Here is a 24,712-nt window from a genome sequence, read left to right on the forward strand (position 1 = left end):
TGGCCAGCCAGCTAGCCAGTCTAATAAACGAGCGACCACCGCTGCAAACTGACTTCGGCGAGCGCGACAAAATAAAAAATAGAGTTGTACGACGACCACCTGCAGACCGGGTCGCTCCACCAAAAGACCCCTGGCCAGAGGAGATCCAGAGTCGGAGCCCCGGGAGCGGGATTGCACCAGGAAAAAATACTAGGAATACGTTCCAGATAAGGGAATGTTTAAAATAAATTATACGGGAAATCCAATGATTAGATAGATCCTTTACCAACAGTAATAAGTTACTAATGTATTGTAATGATAAGTAAATATAGTTAGCCAAATTTAATGTAATACTTCAATACATCTTTGATCCGCCAAATAAAAAATATATATATTAGACAGAACTTTTCTTATAATAATTTTGCACATCATAATGTATGCGATCCCGATCCCCTTTATTTTTGACCAGTGCATTTCCTTGGTTCTCTGCCATTTGTCGTCATGGGGCTGCTTGGCACTTGTTGTCCATTGAAATGTCGTCGTGTGCCTCCTAAAATATTCAAATCTCCTTTTGAATGCCTTGTAAAACGAGGCAGTGACCCCGACCCGATCTCTTTGCATGTCGGTGTCATGCGGAAAAGCTGATGGGCTGCTGCAGTTGCTCCAGTTGCCGGTTTCGGAGAGGTCGTCCCATGTCGTGTGTGTGGGCTGCAGATTCCGCCTGGGGGATTTGTAATTTAAGCTCCTCCATTGTTCGGGGTTTGAGGAAGAACAGGCTTCTGACATCTACTTTTGGTTGGGAAATTCATTGTAAGTCACTCAAAAGAAAGAAAGCGGGTCCTAAACTTAGTTGAGATCACTCTTCCCCTAATTCGGTAATAGGTCAGTCACAAGTCCCGTGGTATGTGGTTGTGTTAGAATCAAGTTTTATGAGTACTGAAGTACATACAGTTTAAATAAATGATAGAAATGTTTTAAATCTTGTTCCGCCATGTTAATTACTTGTATTGGCTGATGTCGCAACATTACCCTACATATCTCCTTCCACTCTCTGAAGCCAACTATTTCCTAGTAATCCAGACAAGCCATGCAGCTTGACCTTAACTGGTCACACCTTGCCGTACATGCGGCGATATTAATTGTCCGACATTATGAGTTGTCATTTGACCCAAACCGAGCTGTCTTGAGTTCGAATAAGACAATTTTCAATTGCCCAACTGCAGTGGAGTAAATTGAATCAGCAGCACCCGGAGCAGCGATCGATCTATCTATTACGATCCCAACTCGAACAGTACCACAATACACAATGAAAAACTGGGATCAATTTGATCTTGATATTTTGTTAGCAAAAATAAAGAAAAGCTTTGTAGGGTAGCAGATGGATTTGAACTTTGTTTCTATATTGTATTATATTATATTATTATCTTTGTGGCTTTGGATTACTGATTGGATATCTTTTTTGCTCTGTGTTCGCTTTATATCGAAACCGAAACCGAGGCGAGCAATTGAGGGAGAATGCTGCGTGTCGATTGCATGTTCCGCAAACTAATCGAACGAATCGATCAAATTCTCAGCGCCGCCGCAACACGCAACCGCCGAAGATCAATATATACATGGGTATACTGTATATAAGGAGGGCTGGGCGATCGCCTAGCGGTAACTGGCTGGAGTAACGCCCGCCGCTGGAATTCAATTATGACGATTGGTTATAGGCGCGATCGCCGCGGCGAGCCAATAAACAAATGTACGGACAGCAAACGTACGTAATATTTAATAATAATAAAGCACGCGGCTGACTGGACCGAACAACTAAGCTCCACAGCAACTCCAACCAGGGGAGGGGGCTTCAAGGGGTTAGGATTAGCTTAGATTAAATAAAGTTAATTTATTATTATTATTAGAAATCGAGTATATATAACCCATTGTAAAATAGGTAAGTAACTCGTAATAACGCAAGTAAAGTATTACCATTTCAATTTGTGTATCTAATTATTATCATGGAGAAACCCCCTGAAAAAGGTGTCTTAGTTCGCCCCTGACTTTTTGTTGGCGCCCGTTGGCCATGTGGCTTGGCCACCACCCGCACCCAACTCGAGAAAAAAACGGGGAAAAATTGAGAAAAAGACAAAATGACTACGGTGGCCGAGTGGCAACAATAAAACTTATTTATGTCTCTGGTCAAATTTGCGTTGCTATTTTGGGACTTATTTGACAGAGCCGCGTTTTGTTATTGTTATGGCCACCGACCATCGTGAGCTTGGCTCAGATTTCGGGATTGGGCTTGGGATCTGGAGATTGCGGATCCCCGAGAGGAGTGGGAGCTCCGAGTGCCAAGTGGTTTCAGCGCCTGTCTTTTGTTTGGTCGCGCCAAAAGGTTTACGACCTGTTAATGTCCAACTAGGCAAACTGCATTGGCCGTTTTGCCGTTTTGGCCACCGTAAAGGTGGGATATTGGTATTATGGCACTACATATTACACACAGACAGCCACGAGATACGAGACACAAGACACCCACTGCAACAACACGGCTGCTTGGCTACGCAATTTGGCGCACATTTTGTTTATATTATTAAATAAATTTCGTGTCGGACATATTTTCCTGGCGTTTTGCCTGTGGGGAAGGTGTGCTGACCCGATCTGTTTTACATGTGGGCTGGTAATAATGTTTTGAAAGAGCGAATGCGAAATATTATGCATGGATTCGAAATTGGTTGGAAAATTGATATATTGCCTTTATAGTTTCAATCTAAAGTTTTATGTACTTTGATCTTGAGTTAAAATTGATTTATGTTTAAATTTGCAGCCAGATTATTTTCTGAGTATGGCTACCATCAATCGCGATGTAAAGTTAAGTTCTATTACGATTTGATCATTTATTATTTAACAAAAATTATTTAAGTGCTAGTAATAATTGGGTATTTGATTATTATATGATTGTAAGGAACTCTGTGTACCCACAACTATCGACATTCTGACATTCCTACAATATTTTGTTTATTTTCTCAGGCGTCTGCAATGCTGAAGAACTTGACTCATATCTATCGCATTATCATACGAATATTGCATGGTTCTCTGTAGAGGAAGGAATAAACACGATTAGACCTACATTTGCCATAGGGGCTCATTAGACAACTATTCATTTCCGTTCCCAGCAGCCTCTCCAATTCTCATCTTATCATCCTCGGGTCTTGGGAATGACCAATTGAGCGACTGAACTGCTGTACTTCTACAGACAGCCCTCATATGCGCACGTGCACTTAATTTATTTCAATAAAAACATAATTTCAGTCTATTATCCGCACTCCCTCACACACACAGTGTAATACTACCAAAGCCGATCCAATTAAGCTCTGAATTTCTTATGGAAGGGAAGGAGGGAGTTCGGGGACTTCGAGCGTTAATCGCACCGAAAATTGGACACGCCGACCCGTTGGCATTTATGTGGGCTCAGCAGCATTTAAATTCGGGCTGCGGTGTTCTTTTCTCAATACTCGTACAATAAATCTCGAATTACATTATGCATATGAATGCGGCTTGTATTAAATTTCGTAAAGTGTTAAAATGGAGCCCGAAAAACACGAAATCAGAATCCCAATCGAAATGCACCATAAAACTGTCACAGACAGCGGGTTCAGGTTCATAAAACATAATGGTACCCGACTTGGGGTCACGACGTGACTTCTCCGGGTCCACCACATATCTATCTTTCGTTTTCTTTCTCTCGAAAGTTCTTCGGCCTGGGAAAAAGAAACAAGCCGAGGCGATTCAAAAACCTTAAAGACAGTGCACGGTCTTGTGGACGTAACTCGATACCTCATATTGCCGTGGACATGGATTCGTTCGGTCTTGACAAACATGACACTTCATAATTCGCCCGACCGAAGGCAAACACACTAGTGTACAAACACCAGTTTTAATTTATATACCAGTGTGTACCTTTTTCCAACTCCAACTCTTGGTCGCGGTGTGCGTGGATGTGGATCCACTTGTTGATGTTGAATCAATGTAGAGTGCTCCGGCACAGTGGCTGTAATATAGTTTACCTTCATAAAAGTTCATTTTAATCAATTGTATTACAGTTTTATTTAATCTGATAAGGGAATAACTCTAGAAAATATTAAAATTTCGCGATTGTTATTGGAAATGAGCTAATACCATAATATCTGAAGAATTCGCGTTTACCTTAACTCGAGACTAAAGGGGAATGTATTATCCCGATAATATTACAAACTAATAAAAAGGCGACTTGGACTTCCTTCCCAATCCCACTGTGCGCCTCCTTGTGACTGTCATGCTATTACCATGAATTACATTTCTTATCAACGACTTTCGCCGCCCTGAATACTACGTTCCCTGACTTATGGCATGAATGCATTTCCTGTGGCAAACGAAACGTCTTGGTCTTTAAATGAACTGACTTGAGGTTCGACTTTCGTTCGGCATGAGTGCATGTTTGCTCAACTCACGCGTTGCACTTGAGTCTAAAGTTGGGACCCTAATATTTGTGCTTGTTTTCGGATCGTCTTTTTTATCAGTCCACGATGACCTAATGCAGGCTAAATATTTGCTCCGGTTTTGAAGTCTCGGGTGATAAGTGCAACGCGATTACACCAACATGAACTGCCCTGAACTCCGAATCGCAGCCGAAGCCCCAGCTCCTGATAATAATTAATGGGAAAAGCGATTTCCCTGAAGCGGGTCAGCGATCAGCGTTTTTAATCAGGTTACATAAGAACATAAAGATATGCAGGAAAGGGCTGCCAGGAACCAGAAACCAGAAACATGTAAATGGAATTCAAGGAAAATATCGGAGTGGAGTTGGGGAAATACCAAACAATCGACAAGTGCCTGCCACGCCAAATTGGAATAATTAAATGCCTCATCGGTGGCGAGATAATCGGCCCCCTCCGGTGCGTCGATAAACCTGAAACCACCACCAATCGTCAGACGTCGACCCCAGAAATACCACATGCAGGCATCGGGATCGGATCGAGGCTGGGATCGGGATCTCAGGGGTCTCCCCAGTGCCATATCACAGACTCGAGCTGCACTTGCTCGCGACCTCTGCCCCGTCCTTCTCCGGTTCGGGATCCCCCTCCCCGATGCTATATGCATGGCATTCCTCAATCTAAACTCAAAACTCATTAATATGCTCGCAGGCAGAGGCTTGCCCATTTGCCCCTGGCTGATGTGTGGATGAGGATGAGGAATGGAGCCGGGATGCGAGGGCATTATGCGGTTTGTTTGCCCTGCCCGACGATTAATGTGATGCGTGCATGCCACGCCCTCTGCCCCGGATGCACTCGGAGAAATTACATAAGCCCGGTTGTTCTAGAAACCTTTTTCAACCAAAATCCCACCAGAAACAAAGGATTAAATATTATTGAATTAGATTTATGGAATAACGCCCTGATGAGGATACCTTAAAGATAATGAGTTCAGATGATATTCCTTTCCCTAAGTTTAGGGGAAATAAATTAGTACATTAATAAAAGTATACTGAATTCAAAATTTTTGTAGTTTTTAATACTTTTACACTCAGTTTTTCCAGTGTTTGTGCGTGCTTTCCTTTTGCTCTCCGAAATAAGCCACGAAAATTAACAAATCTTTGGCTCATTAATTTGAACACTTGTTGCAACCGATCGAGAGCCTCGGGGCGGGATCAACGCAGCCACATTATAAATACAGTAGAATCAGGAGCTGAGGATCAGAGCGGGGTTCCACATCCTTGAATGTGTGGGAAAGGGAAAATTGAGTCGCCTTCTGCATACAATTTGTCCTTAATCAGTTTTGTGTGAGCCCGACAACTTAACGCTTATTAAAGCCAAACAAAAATACATCCCTCAAGAAAGGAAATGAAGCGACGTGATCTCGGACAGCTTGAACACATATCTGGGTAATGCGAAACCGAAGCCCGGTTGGTTGTGTCGGCGAAATATCAAAAGGTCACCGGGTTCCTGGAATGTCAACAGAGATTTCCACACGATGCACACGTGCAAAGGCATCGCCTCAAGTGGATTTCGGGACTCGGGAACCTCACGGATGCAGATAGCAACAGCACCACATGGAGGGGTAGATAGTCCGGTGGATAGGTGGTGGGGGGTACCAGAGTTTTCGGTGACTCAGTACCTGCGATAACGCTTCACACCAGCAGCAAACAGGACAACGCAAAGTGGAAATTATGAGGCACACATACTGAAAATGCAAGACAAATGTGGCGAGGATAAGGAGACAAGTGCCAGGGGTGGATTCAAGAGTTTCGGTTTTGTGGGGAGAGGTATTTTCCAGATATGAATTATTTTCAAATATTCAGGTAGAAATAAATGCAATTCTGAATAGTTATCATATATGTTATCCTATTAAGCATAATTTTAGACTATAATAACTGTTTTTAGCTCACTCTTTGGGAACTTGTTAAACCATTGAACAAATTGTAGTGTTCTATCAATGTTTATGAATGCTTTCGCTTTTCAAGCAACGTAAATAGGAAAGGACGAATATGAAAGATGAGTTTAATGTTTAAATTTGAACACAGTTTCTTGTTTAGTTTAAGATATAACTAGAATTACTACTCAGAGATCTCCCCCCGCCTTGATAACTAGACAATTAGCTAACAGCCATTCCTCTTCCATTATCTCGGGCCTCTCCTCACTATTTGTGGACCCTGGGAACAAGTGTCCCATGGGCAATCGTTCAAGTCATCACCGGGGAATGGGCATTGGAATCGGGAATGCAGCCGATAAGATAAGGCCACTGCGGCGGTGGTCCTTGGGTTGGGATTGGGCTTGGGTTCGAGACCTTCTCCTGGCCTCCACTTGGATTTCTGCTGCTGACCAGGCAGAGACAAATGTTTGTTTGCCGGGACTCGATAGCGAGTTGAAATTATCTTTGGACAGGCCTTGCTTTCGGTTCGGCTTTGGTGTGTGCTGGCTTGGTTTGCCTTTCGGCCTGTCTCCCGGCCTCCTGATAAGCGAATGCAGACAAATTACACGGACCGACGACGAGTGACAGTGCAGTTAACAATCTACCAAACTGCAAGGGAGAAAGATACAGACGGACTTCTATTACTTGATACAGGGATTTATCAAGGAAAAATATAATGACTAAATTTAAAACCTAATTTCTAAACAGTTTTCAATTATTATTTTAATAAAATATTTATTTCATTAAATGGCTATATTTATAGGTTTTATATATAACGTAGGGAGGGTGTACTGTACGTTTACTTATTTTTTTCCATCCGTAAGGTGCATCACCATCTCCGGCATGCGTTTCACCTGTGACAATTTAGCGCGCCGGCGAGTGGTAAAAATATGTAAATTATGTGCAGCCTGATGATGCCCTCAGGCATTCATGGAGCACCTCGAAGATCCGAAGTCCAATATATTGCGGACCGAAAGGAAATTTCCATTTTTGGGTGAAATTGCCAATGTCTGACCAAATAAATTACGCGCATGATTAATAAAAATGCAGTAGGAGCCGCGCCGCCAAACGGAAAGTTCAATTTGGGCCAAAATATTTTTATCGCCTCCTCCTGTCCAGTTTCTTGGTCCTCCATTCCGTGCTCCTCCTTGAGGAGCTCCTTCGGTTCCTTTGGCTACCGCGCATTCCCATAAATTAAACGCCAAGTTATTTGAATTCCCTTCGCTGCTCGGGACAGGCGGAGATTGGGTTTTGCTCCTGCCTCCATCTTTGCATCTCCCCCAACTCTTCTTTACTCCACTGAAGAATATTTGGGGGAATCACCAGTAGAATTGGGGAATATCCTGATCATTTATAATAGGATCTATAGGTGGTGTTAATATTTATGTGATCCCGCTCTTAAGTGTTTTATTACTTGGTATAACTTAAGGTAAACCTCTTAAAATAGAATAGTAAATTTGAATTACATGTAGTCTTTGCAATTATTTTAAATTTATTTATGTATGAATATTTAAAGTACTTATTATATTTTTTTAAATTGCTTGAGATTATATTATACCCATGCATATTTAAGGAATTTTTGTAAATTCAGAAATATAATATAATAATAATTCTTCGCTTGCATAATATTTATGATGATTGGGTAAAGTTTTTTAAATCTTCAAAAATGTCTTATCCTATTTTTCCCCAGAATGAGCAACTTTTCTCTATGTGTGCCTACCCCTTTGTTTTGATTTCACTCGGTGCTTTTGTCAAATGAATTTTGCAGCTGCCGCAACATACAAGATTGCTGGAGCTCGGGAAGGGGTTCCGTGTGCCCCCTCTTTCCATCGAGGAAGAACAGGAGCTGGAGTGGGGGTCTCGAGATTGAGGATGAGGTTGAGGAGGAGCCCAGTGCCCAATGCCGCTGGGCAGGAAGACACTGATTTGGATACTGTAATTCGTATTTGTCCATTTCGCGTCTTTGGCAATTTTTCCACGCTGCTCAATTATCGTGTTTCATGTTTGCATTCTTCTGGGGCTTCTGTCGCGCCTCTTGTTCTTCCCATTTCGAGGGGATGGGGCACATTTCCTGTCCAGAACACTTTTCGATTTCGCCAGCGAACAGGAGCCCAGTCACCCAGGCTCACAGTAGCTTTTGGCAGATTGTTTTCGTAAGGGCTAAGAATTAGTTCAAATAATTAAGTTCGGTCTCGGTGATTAAAGAATGCTCTTTCCTATATATATTTGTTAGGAAACTAACAAAAGAAGACCTTTTATAGACAACAATTTACAAAGTATTGGCAAGGGTACAAAAACCGAATGCCTTAACCTATTTTGAGCAGTATTTTGTCAAAACATAAAATGTCAACCAAGTTGAGATCGTAGTAAAATTCCGTATCGATTGGTATTCAAATCTAAACATGGTAATTTTTTTCAAATAAGCGTAATGATTTTTTCCACAAGTCCTAAAATTTGTCACAAAAAAAACAGTATTTTGTTCGAAACATTGCAAAAAATTGTTCAAATATTGAATACCATACATCGTTGAACTCGTGATGAAATTCCCTATCAATTAGTATTCAAACCTGAAAATTTTAGTTTTTGACCCTTTTTTGCAAAAACAAAAAATTGAAAATTTGACGAAATTTTATTTTATTTAAATCAATCTAAAAAAATTATGGCTCGTTAGCTGAGGTTGTAAGCTGGACAAAACAGTATTTTGCTAAGCTGTAGCACTTTATTTAACAGAATTACGACAAAAAAAACTATGGTAATGATTCTGGCATAACTCGTACGTTCCAATTTGTCCCAAAAAAAACTCAGTATTTTGTTCGACAAATTGCAACCAGTTGTCCAAATATGGAATGTCATACATCGTTGAACTCGTGATGAAATTCCCTATCGATTAGTATTCAAACCTGAAAATCTTAGTTTTTGACCCTTTTTTTCAAAAAATCGTGATGTTACCCCTTACAAAAATTTTAAAAATTGACGAAATTTTATTTTATTTTAATCAGCCTAAAAAAGTTATGGCTCGTAAGCTTGGGTTAGTAGCTGGACAAAACAGTATTTTTTTTAGCTGCGGCACTTTATTTAACGGAATTACGACAAAAAAACCAAAATAAAAAGACCTGATTTTGGCATAAGTCGTGCACTCTAATTTTTTAATTTTTTTTCAAAAAATTCTAACAAAAATTGAACACATTTATAACATTTTTTTTGTTAAATCAGTTAAAAAATGGTTTGCTAGCTCTTTTCGGTCTTTTGGCTGGGGCACCTGTCCTTCGAGAACTACGACGAAAAATATCAGAAGAAATGCCTTGTTTTGCAAAAGATCCATAATGTTAAAAAGCCACAATTACGATTATAAGGAAATGTTATTATAAGGATAACTAATATAATTTCAGCTACCTAATAAAACAGAGTGTTCGTCTAACAATCTGAGGGGTCCCCAGAGTCCAGAATGCAGAATCAGTGCCCTGCGGTAGGGTATCCACATCCACTTCCCCAACACAGTGACCAAATTGCTGAGCATGCAACGCGGCGTGGCATGCAACAACTGGCTGCAATTGTAAATTACCGTCTTGGCCACATTTTTGCGCATTTAGTCGCGCTTCGAGTGTTGCAGCTCCGTTCCGATCGGTTCCGTTTTCAATCCGCAGCTGTCTGAGCCAACATCCCCATCCCCAACCAAAAACCAAAACCAACGCCAAACCCAAAACGAAAACCCAATCGCAATTACAATTCACTTTGCGCCAGGACGAAAGCGCCTTTCGGCCATTTAATTTGCGGCTTGAATTCGGCTTCGTTGTTGCTGCTTGTTGTCGGTACTTAAGTGTAATTACGCGGCGAATCTCGATCGCAGGCACTGTGCGACCTCTTTTGCCACATCGTGAACTTTTTTTCGACGGGGTCTTCGAGGGATCCAGGGGAGTTGGAGTTGGCTGCTCATCGATGTCGCTGCTTGTGGCCCGCGGGCCTCTGATCAAGCACTTAACCGAAATCTTAAGCTCAAGTTTTCCAGCAGGATCAGCAACACTTGAAAAAGTAAGAAGTGTTTGATGGTCAATGTTAAGGTTAATGTTATGGAAGAAGTTTTAACTATTCAAAGTGAAATGGCGGTTCAGACTAGCAATGAGTTTGTTCTTGATCCTGCGATGCTATAATTCCCAAAGGGGATTAGCTAACCTATGATTCCTACCGGTTCTGGTTCTGTAGAGCTAATAGCTGAATAAATCAATGATGGGTTTAGGTCAAAGTATTAACAAATCCAAACATTTTAGTCTGAAGTGATTTATAAAAAAAGTTTGATTCAAGAAAATCAATATGTCACTTCGTTGTTTCTTTTCAGATCTTCCACTTTTCCCCCCAGTGTATGAATGGGTGTTGCTGCTGATTTGGTGGGTTGCATGTTCTCTTTGTATGTGCAACATTAACGGGAATCATGTGGTGAAACTTTTAATGGTCCGCGATACTGGGGCTGACTGTAACAAGAGCTTAATTTGATTTGTGTTTAACATTTTCGGTTGCTGTTGTCGTTTCGGTTTTTCGGCTTTTTGACTTTTGTGTTCTTTCAGTGGCCGAAATGCTGATGAGGATTAAACACGAAGCCCACTAATAGCAGGGCAGCAAACGGTTAACCCATTGAAGCAGCTTAAGTGGTGCTCAAAAGACTATACAAATAAATTCTCGTATTTAATCGAAGAGATATATAGATTTTAACAGGGCATTTCTAGTTGGCTGGTCATTCTTGCAACAGGAAACAGAGCTGTCAATAAATACTACTATCTTTGCGACATGGTAAAAAGAAAAATGTAAGCCTTAAAATTAAATCTAACTAGAGAACTTACTTATCAAGGGCTATAATCACTGCACTGCTAGAACCCATTGGGAATTATAGCATCGCAGAACTTCTAAATTCATGTTGCACTGCTTAATTTTATATTACCTATTCAAATATGCTCCATGGGTTAATGCCTTGGCCTGACAGTCAGACAGTCAAGGCCAGGTCTAAATTATTTTGGGGGCTAGAAGCAGAACCCGCAGCCTCTTGGCCACTTTGGCTCCCTGGTTTCCTGGCTTCCTGGCTTCTTGGCTTCTTGGCTACCGTCTGCTGCCACCGAGTGCAATCTATGTCAGAGTTTGACTCGTAATTAGGCTACTTGGAGTGGCACTGGATCCCAGATCTCCAGATCCGCAGATGCCGAGCAGCAGCTGTGGCGCGAAAATTGTTAACACATTGCTGTCACTGTGGCTACCGGACGGTTCGGTTCGGATGGGATAGATCTTGGGATCTTGGATCTCTTTCTTGGCTCTTATCGCGCTTGACGGGCCGTTTAATTGAAATTCGTTAAGCACTTGGCGAAGAGGGGCGGCCAACGGAAGGCTGGCATACCAGCCTGGGAACGGGAATGGGAAATGCTAAGACCTGGCCAACTAAGTTGCAATTTCCAGTTGCAGCTGCTTTTCTCAGCTGCAATAATCCACCCGCAACTGCAGTCTAGTTGGATAATTGCAGTCAGTTGTAACTGCCGCCGCTGTTGTTGGCGTAAAAATGCTAATTAAAGTTGGTTTGTTGTCAGTGGGAGCTGCAACTGCAACTTGGCTAAGACGGCCAAGGGTTGTCCAGAAAGAGGAAAAATAAAGATTAACGAGCCAAAGAAATCGTTAAAGAAATGAAACCAGAAACTGATATAAGTTGGTCAGATCTGTGTTTGCAGAAGGGTGACTTGGGAATACCCTTAGTGTGCAATTGAATATACCTCTAACCACAGTTCTAATATGTTTTTGTAACCTTTCAAGATTTTTGAACCGCATATGTTTTTTTACAGTACCTATATACAAATTTTACTGTTTACCGCTGTATTCTTTTCGGATAGAAACCTGTGCATTTAAATAATATTATTTATTTGTAAAGAGCTGATAAAAAATAAGAACTATAAGCAGATAGCACCAGCAATAAAGACAAAGATAAGTCACAGGGAAGAATAACAAACCAGAGGATTAAGATACAATAGGTTAAGCACACATCTGGAATACCCGAAAACCCAAAGTGTATCCCGAAAAATGAGTTGGGAAAAAATGCAAATTGTTCGTTGATGAATTAACAAAAAGGAAAATCGTGACTTATGTTTTTGGCAGCTGCAAAGCGAACCGATACAACTGTCCAGTAACTTGTAGCCCCTTGTAGTTGTTGCTCCCTACGCTTTCCTCGGTAGGTATATGTACAAAATATATATCTGCAGTCTAGTCCGATTTCTTTGGCTAATCAGTGACGCAGCTTTTTGGCAGAGCGAACACCTGCAAGATCAATGGCTGATTTCTGATGGCTGATAGCTGATTTTCGATCCGAGGGAAGGCTGCAGCTTCCGCACCTCAAAGCTGCCTCATTAATGACAGCGGATCGGAAGATCGGGGAGAACCACAACAATAACGATGCCCACTAATTTGATTGCCTGGCTGTAATGACTGGAAGCGGTCCTAGCCTCTTCTTAGCGGGTTCGGATTCCTGGCCAACCGCTCCTTTGCTCCCGCACGTTTTTCGCGTTGAACTTCACTGAACTTGAAGCTGAAATTGTTGCCAACTTAAAGAAGAGGAAACATATATTTTTATCACACTCAGAAATATATTCTGGAAAAAACCCCATGTTGGAATAAATAATGTTCAACTTTATAGTTTAAGTAATTAGAAGAATGTGTCTTCTTAAAGCCAATATTGTACTATTTATGAATTGGATACGTGTCTTTGCTATAAAGATTTTATTATATTATATTTGACCAGGTCAGTATTTCCTCCAAGTGTCGATTTCGTTTTGGACTTTAGTCGTGATTTGAGTGTCGTGCGAAATTTTTTGTGCAACTTTTTATAAGTAAAGGAATATTTTTCAGCCTGCACTTTTGGCACTGAGTCGAAGACTGAACTTTGTGCAGTCATTTAATTTTTCCCCGTTCAAAAAAAGAGAGCTGAGCTGCGCGGGAATGATCGCCAACATTTTAATGTGCTGGCTGTGAGCTTTTGTGAAATTTTTCGACCATTTAGCAGAGTTTTTGTGGTGTTTTTTCGTTTTATGTGGCCCCAAGTGGAATTTTAATGCTTTCGCACACCTGCGCACAGGCGCAGTAACGGTTGTGAGCCCGTAACCTTGTTTCTGGGCCAAAAAGCTGGGGACTGTCAGCTGGCGAAATTTTTGTGACTGTCTCTGGTGGTTTCAAAATGGCTTTCAGGCCTGACAATGACAGAGATTTATTAATTTCAATGAAACATATGTCAAAATATACTTAAATATTTTCTATGCCCTTTTTTATTTTATCCTAAAAGATAAACCAGCTTTTCATATATTTAAAAATCTTTTACAACATAACGACTATGCAATCCTTCGTTTTCGACTTTCCTTTGACAGCTAGACAAATGCACACTGCCTAATTAAAATGCATTAGGGAGTGAAGGTCTAGGGTTACTCATAAAACCGGACACGTCATGCCTTTTGGGACAATCACAACAAACTACCTGGGATGAAATGAAAATCCTTTCCAATCATACAATCACAGTCCCAATCCCCATCCCAGCCGACAATATCGTGTTTTTAATGGCCGATGACTCAACCTCGGAGAGGACAGAAATGAAGAAGTGAAATAAAATAAAGAAACAGCTCACATCCAAACATCCGAACATCCAAACACACACACCTGAGCTCCGGGGCTCTGCACACCTGAGAAACGAGAAATGCATGCAGGTGTCAATCGCCGGCCGAAGAATGGTCAGCACAGTGCAGCAGCATTCCAAAAAAAGGAAAAATACAGAAATTGTAAAAAACCAGGGGGAAAGAAGAGAAAACCGAACGCAGGCAGACGCATTACAAATTCACACCAAGTGGCACCCACAGCCGCAGAAGATACGGATTCATCCGCAGGCCAAGTCGGGGGATCGCGGGGAAATGGTTAATCATTTAGGTATAAATCTCGATCGCGTCTTTGTTTGGCATTGCCCGTGGGGCCCACTATCCAGCCATCCAGAAAACCATCCAGTAACTCTCACACAAGCGCATATTGAACCATTAACGTCCTTGTCGGTCGGTAATTTTACACTGGTGAGGAAAGGTCTGGGAGCTGGCTGGAATTTATTCCAGGGCGAGGAAAAATTCTACTAATTGCTACCCAATCATTGGTACTTTATAGGCCTCAGTGTCGACCATAACTGTTTTACAGAGTATTAAGAAAATACTTATGAAATCCCAGTACTTAAGATTCTAGGATCAGAGGGAATTTTTTAAAAGTATATCTCAGGTTTTTATTGCTCATCTGCATGTATTATTTTTGTAAGTTTTTTTTGAGACCATTGTTAAAACGTTCTTAAATAAATGTACATAAGATCGTAATGTACCTACTAACAAATTGGATCGCTTTGTTAAGTCTCAGTATAATATAATACTTACACAAGAGTTTTAAATTTTAGATAAATATTTTCAAATTTTTAAAATGCATTAAAATACTAGATATAAGAGTTTACTTTCCATCCAACCTTTTATTACACTCCCCCGTCCACCTTATGCAAATGAGGTAAATGCATCCAATTCGGAATAGCTCCACAGAGCTCCACGGAGCCAAAGATAGAAGATCAGGGCCGAGAAGGAGCTCTCAAAGAGCGGCGACAAAAAATTCCAGGAATTGAGCGCGTCAATTGATTTACTCAGCTGTGCGACGGTCGTCGGTTGAGTCGGTTGATAACTCTGAGATTTGTTATATTTGCTTCATCATCGCGCCACAAACGAGGCAGTTGAAGCCGCAGTTGGAAGTGGAAGTGGATGGGGGCCCATCCAGAAGGAGCGAGGCGATCTTCGTCATCATCATCATCATCTCCACGTCGTGGCGAGCACCGCACACATGTGCGCACATTAAAAAGCAAGTTTCTCAGGTGTTTAAAAGCGTTTAAAAAGAAAACAGACGCTGTGGCGAGGCGAAGGTAGAGGGACGAGGATCCCAACGAGACAACAATAAACGCAGCCGCGTCCAAGTCCAAAGGAGAGTTAAAAATACTCGAACTCGTACTGGTACTATTCCAAGAGCCAAGAGCCAACAGCCAAGATCCAAGAGCCAGTTAAAGCCATGATCATGATCTCGCGACTTGCGAGCCATGGAAACCGCGGACGGACAGCTGGCGACGCCAACAACATCTACAATGGGGGGCGAGACCATAGATCAAGTTTATATGAAGAGTAGCAGAACCTTTTCCGAAATTCCGAAAACTTAAAAAACCCAAGGCAATAGGAGAATAAAGCATTTGTAATAATAACTATAAAAGGGGAATCACTTTCTTGGGCGATACAGGTTATAAAACCGAAATACGGAAATAATAATGTTTAATAATGTTTGACCCAGAAGACCACCATTTAAAAATTAAGGCATATCCAGTGAACAACAAAATCCTGGATTACTACCTTTTTTTAGTTCAAAAATAATATTATGGTTATGTTTTAGCCAAGCCATTTTCATATTATATCTTTAATTACCCACACTATAAGTGTGACCCAAACTGTGAGACGCCGGCGACGACGAGCACGTGAAGGTTGCCCAGCCGCTTGGCCAAGTTGGAGATTTACTTAACGAAATCAAGAGGAAGCGCGTAGGATCGCAGATGTGATGTGGATGGGGATGGGGATGGTGCTGGGGATGGCGAGGGGCCTTGTAGACGGGGGCCGGAGGTGGCAGTTAACCTAGCTGTCATACAGCATTGATTGCTCCGAGGCAATGGCAACACAAAGGCCCCACTGACTCCGCTTGATTGCTTGCCTTGCCGGCCCAATGGAAGAGATATAGAAAACATTCGGACAGTCGAGGGGCCTGGCCAGGGGGCTCTGATGAGGGCGGTACATTTTTGGACCACGTACGAGTGACTCAGCAACTACACACTTAATTTTTGTGTGTTAACGATGTACGTAGATGGCCGGGGGTTCAGCCAAATGTTAAGTGCATGTTTTGATTGGTTTGTGGCGGCCCAAACGGATCGAGATTATGGCCCATTGAATATGGGAGCCAACTCCGAAAGAAGCTGCATTTTCCAGGGGATCGGAGTCATCTTGGGAGCGAGGATAATGTGCAACCTTATGTGCATAATCTTCTTAAGAGGTGTCACGGGCATTTATTATGGTTAAGGTAAAAGTCCGTTCGGGCCGGCCACAAAAGCCAAATTAATGATGAGGCTAAATTATAGAGTTGCAAATCTGACTGGAAGGTTCTGGGGAATGGCTTTCAAACTTGTAAGACCGTATAAAAACAAGAACGAAATAATTATATTCATTCAATAGAGAGTTGATAAATATCAGAACTGCACTTGTGAACTTTGAAATATTAAACAAAATAATGGCTATCAAATTCGTTGCTATGTACAACCCTTATATTTTAATCATTGTAGGGCTTAAAACTAAGTTTGATATTGGAGTTAATATTACTGGTACCCGACTTTGAAGTCTGTAATAATCTTTTTTAATTTTGGTTGATGGCTGAAATCAAATATTTAAACATCTACCATATGTTGCTATAATAATACGCGAAGTGGTCATAAATAAATGAAGCTCAATGTCCAAAAAAGAAACGTATATTTAAATATTCTTGGAAACAAGGTCGAAAATGAGCAACTGGCTTCCTGAACTGGATTACTAGTACAAAAAACAGCCAGCCTATCCAATTGCTTGGCCAAATGTTGCCCAATCCCTTTGTTGCCACCCTTTTATAATACCAATCCATTGAACATCTGCACCATTTATGGCTTTCGCACCTGTTGGCCATGCAAAACTAGGCAGAAAAGGTGTTAGCGCTGGGATTTTTGGGAGGAATGCGAAACCCTTTCATACCCGGAGTGATGAATTAAGCGAATTCTGGAAATTCCGCAACATGCTAGCGGTGGCTCTACGAAATTAGGATGAGGAGCTGGATGAGCTGCATTAACAATGGCCTGCGAGACTTAACACCTGTGTGCCAGAATGCACTCTCTCATGGAAATCTCTACAAATATTTGACGTGAGCTGAATAGAGGGAAATTTGCATTTGCCGTAACGGCGGCTAAAGAACAAAGGCCAACAGGTAAATGCACTTCTTGGCCATCCGCATCATTAACACTTCGAGAGGAGAGGTGCGAAAATCCATCACCGATTCGGGTATCTTTATTGTTCTTTTTCCTCTTTCACTCACTTTTCTGGCCCGGTTTCAAAAGTCCAGCGGCCAAGAGCGAATGGAAATGTAATTTGGAATGTTCGGCAGCGTGGAATTCAATGCATTGGCCATGGGCACGTTCGAGTGACAAATGTCAATTTGCATTCGATTTGCAAATGTTTTTCTTTTGGCTGCCGTTAATTGCGCCCCCGCCCCTGCAATCGCCAATCCTTTCTGCCCAGCTCTCCAGCTCCCCAACACCCCAGCCCCAACTGTTCCCAATCACTGGAATCGGAATCGGTAACTGCCACTGTGGGCTCGACGGCTTTCAAGCTCAAGAACACACCTTAAACTGTTTTCCGAACGCTTTACACACTGCCAAAAATGTTGATCTAAAAGTAACTTAGATCTGTGGAATATTTATTTTGGACTACTTCCTTTTAGTAAGCACCTACAAATTATTTTGGAATTATATTTTTTGATTTCAGGTTTTTGTGTCAAGCCATTTTTCAAGTAGGGCCTAAAGATCAGTCCCTTATTTTATAGTTGCAGTTTAGAAAACGAACTAATTCAAGAAAAGGGGTTTTGTGTCTTTATATTTTGAGTCAAATATTTTTCCTTAGTGCACTGCTAACCTCTGTGGCTGGCTGCTATTGAAATTGGAATTCATGGGGCAGGCCAAGAGCCAACAACCAAGAGCCATGCCCATGCCCATGCCCCAACTGCCGAGTTGGCTGCAACAAGTTCAAACACATGACGTCGCCGAGGCAAAAGCAAAAGCAAGAGCAAAGCCAAGTCGATCGTTGTCGCCTCCCCAGAGTTTCCCCTCGTAACCCCGAAGCCCCGGTTCTCTGGAGGCTCCAGCCGCGGTTCAATGTCAATTTCGATTCGTCATCCGCAGCTGCGTTGATTTCTCGAGCGACCTATTCCCCGTCCTCTGTTTGCTTTTGTAGCCGCGTTCTTTTTTATGGTCATGTTAACTTTGGACTTGGCTTTTAACACACGGACGGACGGACGGACGGAAAGAGCAGGACCACCACAGTCGACGATGGGGTTCATTCTAGTGTGCAGTAATTTATTGAGGTTCCCCGCTTAAAAGCGGACATGTGTGGGCAGCCGGAGGCGAGATTACGTCGGATGCCCTTGCATCTGCATCTGCAGCTGGCAACCAGGCTGAAAAGCTGAAGTCGAAGCTGCAGAATCCACTCGAACGCCCACACGATTGTCACTATCTTCTGGGGTCTACTCTGCAGCGCAAGCGAAGCTAAAGTCCATTGATCGCAGGCAGAGGGCTCAATGATTAAGCCAAATCGAAGTTATACATAGTGTAGCTGATGGTACCGAGCAGACGGACCTTTCAAAACCTTTTGCCGAAACACGCACAATATACAGCACACAAGATGTCCATGAATAAAAATTAATTTATAACTATATTACATAATTCACTGTTACGAGTATGAACAAACAAAAATTTAAATCACCCGTTAAATTTTTACTTGTTTTGAGGTGCGTTTTTATCCTTTTGTGTTTTTAGGACCTTCACCGCCTGATTTATATTATCGAGTTTCTGAAGCATAGCCTTTGCCAGTCCTGACGAGGTTGTGGCGTTGCTTAGGGAACTGTTCTGGGCATTCTGCATCAGGGCATTGCTGTTCGGATCAATGTCTTTGGTTAGCGAGATCCACACTTCCTTAATGGCCATTTCGTTAAACTATTTTCCCTGAATTGCAAGCGGTTTAAAGGTGTTTTTAAGGTAAAATACCTACTTACCAGTCTAGGTAATTTTACACTTCGACAGGACTGTAAGAGTATTTAGAAGTACTGTTCTTAAACTGGCATTTCAAAAACGGGCTTCTATGTGGCAAAAAAATCTAAAAATTTACACATTCAGCTGATCAACTGTGTAATTTATGAGTTTCATTATTAACTATAAAACAAGATCAACTGTCCAAGTTATTAAAAATAATTAAACAATTTTAGGTATTGTCTTTTTATAAAATCATTTGAGTACGCTTTATTTATTCGTATGCAATGTTTAATTATAAAATAATCTCTCCGAAAGCCGCCCACTGTGCACTGGACATGCGCACAGTGGGGCTCTCTTCGTCAGTTCGTATACATTATAAGGCTTACACGTACATATATCTCATTTGTTCAGTTCCAATCCCCGATTCAGTTCCAATTTGTGGAGCTGGTGCTCACTTGCGCCTGATCCAAGGCCATTTGCTGTTGGTTCAACAACATTTGCGAGGGCTGCAGCTGCAGTTGTTGCTGCTGTTGCTGCTGCTGTTGCTGTTGCAGTTGCATTGGCTGTGGCTGCTGCTGCTGTTGCATCGGTTGCTGCTGCACCGGCGGCTGTTGCATTGTCTGCAGCAGAAGCTCCCCCATTTTGGCCCTAAAGAATACATTCTGGATGGGCGTCATTTGCTTCATCAGCGGAACAAAGCTGACGAGATAGTTGTAATCAGAGTCGCCCACGTGGATGACACTCTTGCACCTGGCCAAGTCCTGGCTGGTGGACTGCATCAGCTGCTGCTCCTCGCGCTCCAGGCTCTCCAGGAAGTTGACCTGCTCGTCCACCCGCTTGGCGCAGTGGCAACTGCTGGCCGCCGCGGCCGCCATGGCACTTCCCTGGTGCAAATGCGGATTTATGGTCAGTCCGGGGCCAAGCCTGGAGGCAGTGGGGGGCTGGGGCAGGGGCAGCTGCTCCTCCGCCGCCGCACTGGCCAGGGAAATGCTCTCGGAGAGCCGCCGCAGTGCCTGCGGGGTGGACACGTCCTGGAACTCCCGCATCAGGGCATCGTTGTCCGCCTCCATTTCGTCGGCAACCGAGGTTTGCTCGCTCTTAAAGGTCGATATTATGGTCTCGGGTTCCGTCTTCATGGCCCCTTCCGCCTCCTCCTCCTCGTTATTGCTGCTGTCCCTGTCGTCCTTTGATAACCGCTGCCCGTCCAGGAAGGCCATGGCCTCCGCATATGACCACTGGTGACCCGGCGAGGGCGCCGCCTGGAGCTTCAAGACGCCACTTCGCCGGTTCTTGCGGCGATAACTGCATCGCAGATTTTTCCACTTGCCGCGACACACATCCACTGAAAAGAAAGAGAGGCAATAACGAGATTGAGAATGAGAGAGCGTAAACATTATAGGGTGCACCGAGAGAAAACTGGGTGCATTCTTCTGGTTTAAAAATATAAAAAGATATGGAGTATTCAGAAGATTAAATGTCAAAAAAGATTTCAATATTTAAGTATGAATAAATTAAAATTAAGATCCAAGGAAAAAAATTATTAGGAGCTAGCCTAAACAAAATAAGTTGCAAATCTTTATGAACTATAGTTCAAAAACAATAAGTATAAATATTAGTAAGCAAAATAATATATATATATAACATCATAGTATTATCCAATAAATATATATTATAATCTTGATACTTTTAAAAAGTAACATAATGAAATAACCACTATATATAATAAAATAAAATTATATGCTATAAATATATAGGATAATCTTGACATATTTGATAAGTTATATTTTAATGAAACAAGCAACTAGTTGGTGGGTAATTTCTCGCAGTGCACTCACCGCCGAGCCCCACGTTCTCCGCCACCAAGTTCCAGAGGCGCTGAGTCTCCGGGCGGTTGGCGTGGTCCGGGTGCGTCGAGTCCCAGAGAGCGGGGCGCTGCTTCACCTCGTAGATCAGCCTGTGCATGTCCATGTGGCTGCGTCTTTATCGGCAAACTGAGCAAAATGCGGAATTTTAAGCACACAAAAGAGGCAATTGCCTTCGCGCAGGAGAGCAGGCGTCTCTCTCGGCCTGTACCTACGCTCTCGCCGGGAGTTCTCTCGGAGAATGTGGAGAAGGTTTGTGTGCTCAATGTTTCGTGACCACAAAAAGGTTTTTGTTTTCAAACAGGCTTCGCAGAATTGTAACCTTCATATAAATATTGGTGGCCCTTAATACATTTCGATTAAAATTCTGACATAAGACTAAAAGGTATCATGATTTCATGAGTTGTCAAATGATATAGTACTATTATAATATCACTTATTAAAACAGTATTTTTAGTATAACTGGTTATACTTCAACAGTTATAGTTAAAAATGCATCTGCTATAAATAATAATAGCACAAATGAACACCGAGTGTTTCAAAAAATGATAAAACTACCAATAATACCCAGTGTAAAAGTTTTATATTTACAGGGCATTTATCAAGTGCCTATATCATTTAAATATACTATCTCTCTCTGGAACGCTTTTCACTCGCATTTTGTATTTATGTATTTGCTTTTCGCTTTTGGTTCTCGCGGGCTGTTATTGCTGATGTTGCTGTTGCTGTTGCTGTCGTTGGTGTTGCTGGAGAGCCAGGCATTGAACTTGGTCGCACAGTGGAGCGGATTGCATGGAAAACATGTGCTGAAGATGACTACTAGCCCCTAATGGAACTTCCTATCGGGGGAGTTCCAAATATTTGCACAGCCGGGTGGCCGACTGAAGTTACAACATGTTGCCGTTGCCATAATCCAAAAAGGCAGCCGGCCGAAAGCCGGGAGCAACACATGTTGCTGCTGTGTCTGCAATGCTGATGCTGCTGCTGCTGCTGCTGTTCGTCGGCGACAACAAGTGGACGTGGAAGATATGCGACAGCAATTATCTCTGGATATGACCATATAGCATACATATCCCATGCAGCACATCCATATGCTGTCGCCTGATCGGATTTGCGCACGACTTTCGCTCACCATTCCAGGCCATTGTTGCTGCTGCTGTGTGTCTCATGTTGCTGTTGTCAACAGTGCAGCTGCTGTCAATCTGTTGGCCGCTCGCTTTCAAAAGGCAAAACAACGAAAATTTCCATGTGTCATTTCAAAAATGCAAATATGGACATGATCTGGTGCCCTGTCTCTCCGGTCTCCGTTCTCCGATCTCGGATCTGGGATGTTGTTGCTCCTGTTGCTTCCACATGTCCAACTCGTCAGGCGATCAAACCCCAACTGACAGCCAAGTGACGTCTAAATTTTGTTCAACGAAATGATTATAAAGGCATTTATGCATGCGTAGTCACCAGCCAGAATGGAGAACAGAGGCCGAGGCCTAGCCACTAAGGAATCTGAATACCAAGACACTCGGAAAAAATTACCTTAAAAGGATTTCATTTCTTACAAAAACTTTTGTTTATAATTCATCTGAACACTAAAGACACTCAGAAAATGAAATGAACTAAAACTTTAATTTCTAAATGTCTGCTTAATCCTCTTGTCCTAAAGAATTCACGGTTATTGAAGAATTTAAAAAAACCAATACAACCAACACTTTTGAAATTGACTTGAAAGATCACTCTTTTGTGTAATATTATTCATGATTGTTGATCTTCTTATATCATGGATATGTTGAATGTAAGTTAGAAAGGTATTCTGACTTAAAATTTTTTCCGCCTGTATGCAGCCAAATGAATGCGATTGTTTCTGCTACTGCAATTGATTTGTTGCTACCCAATGTCTCCCGACAGACTCCGTCAATTGTCAATGCTTGTATTCAAATTTTCCCCGATGCAGGTTTCAAGTTTATTATGGCCCAAGGCGATTTATGAAGGCTTTGTTCGAGTCCTAGAAGAGCTCAGTGAAATGGAAGAAAATGCTTGAGCTGACGGGTATTTAAATATGAGCAAATAAATAAGAACTATCACAAGTGATTATGTACTAAACTTATATTCTAACGCCCATAAATGGCAATTGCAATCGGTGTTGACGGCATTTAACGCTGGCCATAAAATGTTGCTGTTGCCGTGGTTGCCGCTGATTGTTATAACAAATTTGCATAATTATGCCGCTTATCTTGGCCATATGTCTGGGTTTGGCTGACTGGGCTGACTTGAAAACTGGTAGATTGGTAGACTGGTAGACGTTTCACGTCTGCAACACGCGCCGCGAATCGGCAGCAGCAACATCGCAACAGCAACAGCAACAACCACTGCTGCAACTCCCACATGCAACATTTGCTTTTGGCCATTGTTATGGCCTCATGTTGCTGCCGTGTTAATTGCAACTGCAACAACATAATAAATTACCAACTGCCAGAGAGCGGTAGAAAAACAGTTAGTTGACATTGACGCACTGCGAATCATAAAAACGGACAACAAATTGATTGCCAATCAGCAACATGAACACGACAGCAACACCAGCAACACCAGCAACTCCAGCAACCTGCAACTCCACGATTGCAGGTGTCAATGAATGTTGCAAATAAGGAAAAGCGCGACAAGCGTGGCGAAAAACGGGGAAATCGGGGAAAAGAGAGCGAAAATGAGGAGAAAAAAGTTAATTGACCACTGCCAATTGCTGCTAATGTGGCCAGTTATTATGTCAAACGGTCAGCTCTTGCTTTTGGCCAGCGGCTTTAATTGAATTCAGTATCGGCTGGACAATTGTCACGCAGTTGATGTTGCGGCAAAGGCTACAACTGTTGCAGACCAACTGCTGCGATACAGTTCGCCAACTGGCAACATGCCACTTGCAACGTGCAACTGGCAACCCACACGAATCCGCAATCCGCAACTCGCAGTCCTCCATCCGCAAGCGAATGAAAGATGTCCACGAGGCGCACATGGAAAAATTCCAATAGCAATTAAAAATATTTCCAACGCAAATGCAGCCAGCGGGCAAAATGTACAGCTGCTGTAATGCACTGCGAGAAAGCACTTAAAAATGGTCAACAGAAAATATATCCAAATATTACATCAAAATTAAGATTCAAAACCAAACCACTTTGATATCACTTAGTGTAATCTTATGGATAGCTCTATGATGTATTATATCATATAAATACGAACTGTTATTAGTGACAGTCCTGGTGGCTCTCTATAATAACTCCAAGCTTAGTTCTTATTTAATCCCCCATTTTCCCGAGTGCACCTGGACGGATTTCACCTTGTCCCGGCCGCCCGACGATGTCGTCTCGGATCGATCCAGTTCGCGTCCAGTGTTCGGCATCCAGGGGCTACTTACTCGGAGGCGCTGCATCTGTTGGTCTTCGGAGTGGATTGGAGTTCGTCTTTGCCAGCTGCGTTGGCCGTTAGAAATGCTAATGAAAGTCAGGCAGTCCGTCGGCATTGGCAGCTGCTTGGCTGCAGTGCCTCAACTTCCACATCCCAACTTCCCTCGCTCGGCGGTGCGTTTGCGATTTGA

The 24,712-nt window shown here is 42.4% G+C and overlaps 1 protein-coding gene across 1 annotated transcript; it reads right to left on the reverse strand.

Annotated features, from left to right (window-relative positions):
• Nucleotides 1-19,512: 19,512 nt before the first annotated feature.
• Nucleotides 19,513-21,277, reverse strand: hng3 (hinge3). Its single transcript, XM_017077902.4, has 2 exons — nucleotides 21,112-21,277; nucleotides 19,513-20,618 (listed from the first exon to the last, which is right to left on the reverse strand). The coding sequence occupies exons 1-2, from the start codon at nucleotides 21,242-21,244 to the stop codon at nucleotides 19,702-19,704; spliced, it is 1,050 nt and encodes a 349-aa protein (XP_016933391.3). The 5' UTR covers nucleotides 21,245-21,277; the 3' UTR covers nucleotides 19,513-19,701.
• Between the last annotated feature and the right edge of the window lie 3,435 nt (nucleotides 21,278-24,712).

Source organism: Drosophila suzukii, chromosome 3 (assembly GCF_043229965.1).
Source record: "Drosophila suzukii chromosome 3, CBGP_Dsuzu_IsoJpt1.0, whole genome shotgun sequence".
NCBI lineage: Eukaryota > Metazoa > Arthropoda > Insecta > Diptera > Drosophilidae > Drosophila > Drosophila suzukii.

Coding starts and splice junctions, on each gene's coding strand:
- hng3 (XM_017077902.4), bottom strand. CDS start 21,244: ATGGACATGCACAGGCTGATCTACGAGGTGAAGCAGCGCCCCGCTCTC. Junction 20,619..21,111: donor GGAGAACGTGGGGCTCGGCG/GTGAGTGCACTG, acceptor CTTTCTTTTCAG/TGGATGTGTGTCGCGGCAAG.